The sequence below is a fragment of the Atta cephalotes genome (genome assembly GCF_000143395.1).
Source record: "Atta cephalotes unplaced genomic scaffold scaffold00011, whole genome shotgun sequence".
Taxonomy (NCBI): domain Eukaryota; kingdom Metazoa; phylum Arthropoda; class Insecta; order Hymenoptera; family Formicidae; genus Atta; species Atta cephalotes.
In genome coordinates, this window is record NW_012130075.1 from 1,112,942 (window position 1) to 1,116,287 (window position 3,346).

General features: G+C 38.9%; 1 protein-coding gene across 1 annotated transcript; it reads left to right on the forward strand.

Moving 5' to 3' along the window:
- The first annotated feature begins 329 nt into the window (after positions 1 to 329).
- On the forward strand, positions 330 to 3,300 carry LOC105627943 (ubiquitin carboxyl-terminal hydrolase 35). The gene is made up of 3 exons (XM_012209214.1): positions 330 to 1,813; positions 2,020 to 2,246; positions 2,366 to 3,300. The coding sequence occupies exons 1-3, from the start codon at positions 330 to 332 to the stop codon at positions 3,298 to 3,300; spliced, it is 2,646 nt and encodes an 881-aa protein (XP_012064604.1).
- The last annotated feature ends 46 nt before the right edge of the window (positions 3,301 to 3,346 follow it).

Genomic DNA, 3,346 nt, shown 5'->3' on the forward strand with positions numbered 1-3,346 from the left:
TTGCACTCAATTGTTGCACTCACTAGTTGCATTAAAAAGAGTGCAATGAATACAAATTGCACTTTATTCCCTAGTCGATGTTCGGAGGCACGGAGGTCATAAATTGCAATGCATCTTCCTATCCAAACTGACTATTATCTCGAGTAGCATATGATTCATGCCACAGTACTTGTTCTTTTTTTCCTTCTTTACGCTTTTTCGTCACCATGGGATATATAATTTTGATTTTCCCAAGACTCATCGTCGATTGAAGGTTAATTATCCCATCTTTAATAATTCTAAGCTAGGATAAGTTGTGACAAAAATTCGAGTGCGATCGACCTAACGAGATGGATACCGAGCACGTATTGAAGAATGACATCGGGCATTATCTGAAATTGATAGTGTCGGGAGACAATGCAGCCGTTAGCGACGGCTGGCTGATGTTGCAAAATCTACAGGACCGTGAACTCGGCCAGCTAATCGATTGCGAGGATACTCTCAGAGATATTCTTCGGAGTAAGATAGCGAACGTGTCGGAGATACCGAAAATCATGGTCTGGATGTCCGGACACATCACGGAGAAACGTTTCAATATCAATCCCATTTCGAATGACGTCGCCCTGCTGCTACAGAACACGGACATTGATGACATGTCGCACTTAACTGAACTTCTCAACACATTGGCAGAGCACAGGGCATACCTGCCCCGGTCGGCGAATCACACGAAGCTCTGCGAGGCGATAGTCACAAGTCTGTCTTCCTTTCAAATGCCCTTGGAGCCGAAAAAAATATCCGAGTTCTATGACAACACTACTAAAATTCAGCATTTTCTCAAGGGGCTGTGTTCAAACATAAAGAACGGCGAGCGTGACATTCTAATGTTTACTTGTCTCCAAACTTTGTACAATATTATATCTGACACAAACAGAAAGCAGGAGCCAGGCCCAGGACTCGCTACCATATTACAGCTTGTGGAAGCTTCCGTTATTCCACAGGCAGTAGATTGGATCTTATCTCAGTCCCATACCGATCATCAATTGATACAAGCCTTAAAAGTTCTGTGCAATTGGCTACCGAAATGGCTTGAAGATCGACTGAGCGTTTGGATTATGGAATTCATACGTGGTTTGGAGAAACAACAAAAGTATTCTACTCTTCTTGAACTTACAGAATCGTCGATAGATATATTAGTATTAATGTGCAGCGTGTTGCTAGTACCAGTAATCCGTCAAAATGCTTCCAACATCATATTTTACATCTTAAAGAGGCAAAGCTCATTGTCATTTGTTCAGAATGTAGTTAAAAGAATACCGGCGTTGATAAAAGATCTAATGAAGGAAGATTCAGATTCCAGTAAAGAGTGCATACAAAATTTGGTTGACATTATGAAAGTGTACAGTAAGAGATTTTCTATTTGTATGCCATGTGGAAATACAGAGAATTATCCTTATCCTGTACTACCGCGAATGCATGTTGTCAAAGAACTCTGCAGAGAGCCAGTATGGATAGACGAGACAAAAGAGTTTGAACCAATCGTGGAACCAGAAAGGCCATTGTCTGGAAAAGTTGGACTGTCCAACCTAGGAAATACTTGCTATATGAATAGTGTACTACAAGCCTTATTAATGACCAGACAATTCTGCCAAGAAGTATTGAACTATCGTTCTTTAAATGAATCGGGTAAAACACCCTTGCTGGAGAGACTTCAAAATTTGTTCGCATTACTATTATATTCTAAGAGAATATGTTTGGCACCGACTGAAATATTACGAGCATCGCGGCCAACGTATTTTTTGCCTGGACAGCAACAGGATAGCTCAGAATTTCTCTGGTTAGTATATTGTTTTGGTTATATCATTTTTGCTCGAAATTATAATTAAACAATTCTATTCGTTATATCGATGTATAAATGCAAATTAGATATTAATAAAATTACATAAATAAAATAGCAAAATTATATTTATTCTCTCTTTTTCTTTATATATAAATTTTTAATTATATATAACTACTTATAACTACTAATAAAACTTTTTATAGTCATCTTCTGGATGTCCTGCACGAGCAAGAAAAATCTGCCAATTCAAACTGTGGAGGGAATGATAGCACAGCAACTCTTAAATCTAAAATTGAAAAGCAAGAAGATGATATAACATTGCCGATGGAGCCAACAAAAAGTAGTATTAAACGTTGGACAACTGAAGAAGATCTAACAGAAGGCTTGGCTTTACAAAGGAAAACACAATCATTGGCGGATTTTACACGAGGTAATTTTCGTTTATATATGATTGAATTATAAACATGCTCCCATTTTGTTTATATTTACATCACAATTAGGTGATACATTTTGTATTTGAATTGAATATTTTGAATGTTTTTGTAACAGGCGAAGAACTAGGACAACGGCTTAGCGATTCTCATTCGGATTCAACTGACAGCGGTATACAATCCGTAGGCGGTGAAGAAACAGGCACTTACACGTCTCTTGTACACAGAGTATTAGGTGGAGAATGTCAGATCACTTATCAATGCGCACAATGTGACACTAGCTCTCGCAATACGGACAAATTTCGTGACCTGCAGTTGTGTTTTCCCGAAGAGATACAGGAAAACCAAGAAGTTTCCGTTCAAGATCTCATTAACTATTATCTCACGCCGGAGAAACTTACGGGGGAAAACAAGTATCGATGCGACAAGTGTACGAAATTATGCGACGCGCAGAGGATCATTACGATCTTACAAGCACCCGCACATTTGATTTTAACGCTGAAACACTTCCGATATGATTTTGATTCTCGATTAAGGACAAAACTTCGGCATAAAGTAGTATATAATGATACTATACAGTTGCCAGTATCGGCGATATCATATACCGTAGCCGAAACGTATCACTTGTATGCTGCTGTCGTGCATTCTGGATATAGTATGGATTATGGACACTATTTCACGTATGCTTGTGATTCCAAGCAGAATTGGTATAAATTTAACGACAGTTTTGTAACCCAAACCACATTTGAGGACTTCAAGAGCTTGAAACCTCCTGATACACCCTATATATTGTTTTATGAAAAGTCGGGAGCTCATGGGATCTACGAAGACGATAAGCCCGAATTATCGACTTTAAATAAACGTTTACAGGAATTAGTAGCGAATGACACTACAGATTATATAGAGGAGCTCAGACGTCGAGCGATAGCGTCACAGCGTAATCAACTTCCGACAAAACCTTTGAGACAGCATAACAATACCGATGATGATAATCCGCCACCTAGTAGTTGTCGCGGTGCAATCGATGTTCCGGCGAATCGCTTTCTTTATTGAAAGAAAGAATCTGTTACACACAAACCGCGATAAATCTTGCCAATTG

Excerpts from the sequence above, each read along its gene's own strand:
- LOC105627943 (XM_012209214.1), top strand. The coding sequence starts at position 330 with ATGGATACCGAGCACGTATTGAAGAATGACATCGGGCATTATCTGAAA. Across the intron at positions 1,814-2,019 it reads GATAGCTCAGAATTTCTCTG|TCATCTTCTGGATGTCCTGC; the intron begins GTTAGTATATTG and ends AACTTTTTATAG. Across the intron at positions 2,247-2,365 it reads ATTGGCGGATTTTACACGAG|GCGAAGAACTAGGACAACGG; the intron begins GTAATTTTCGTT and ends TTTTTGTAACAG.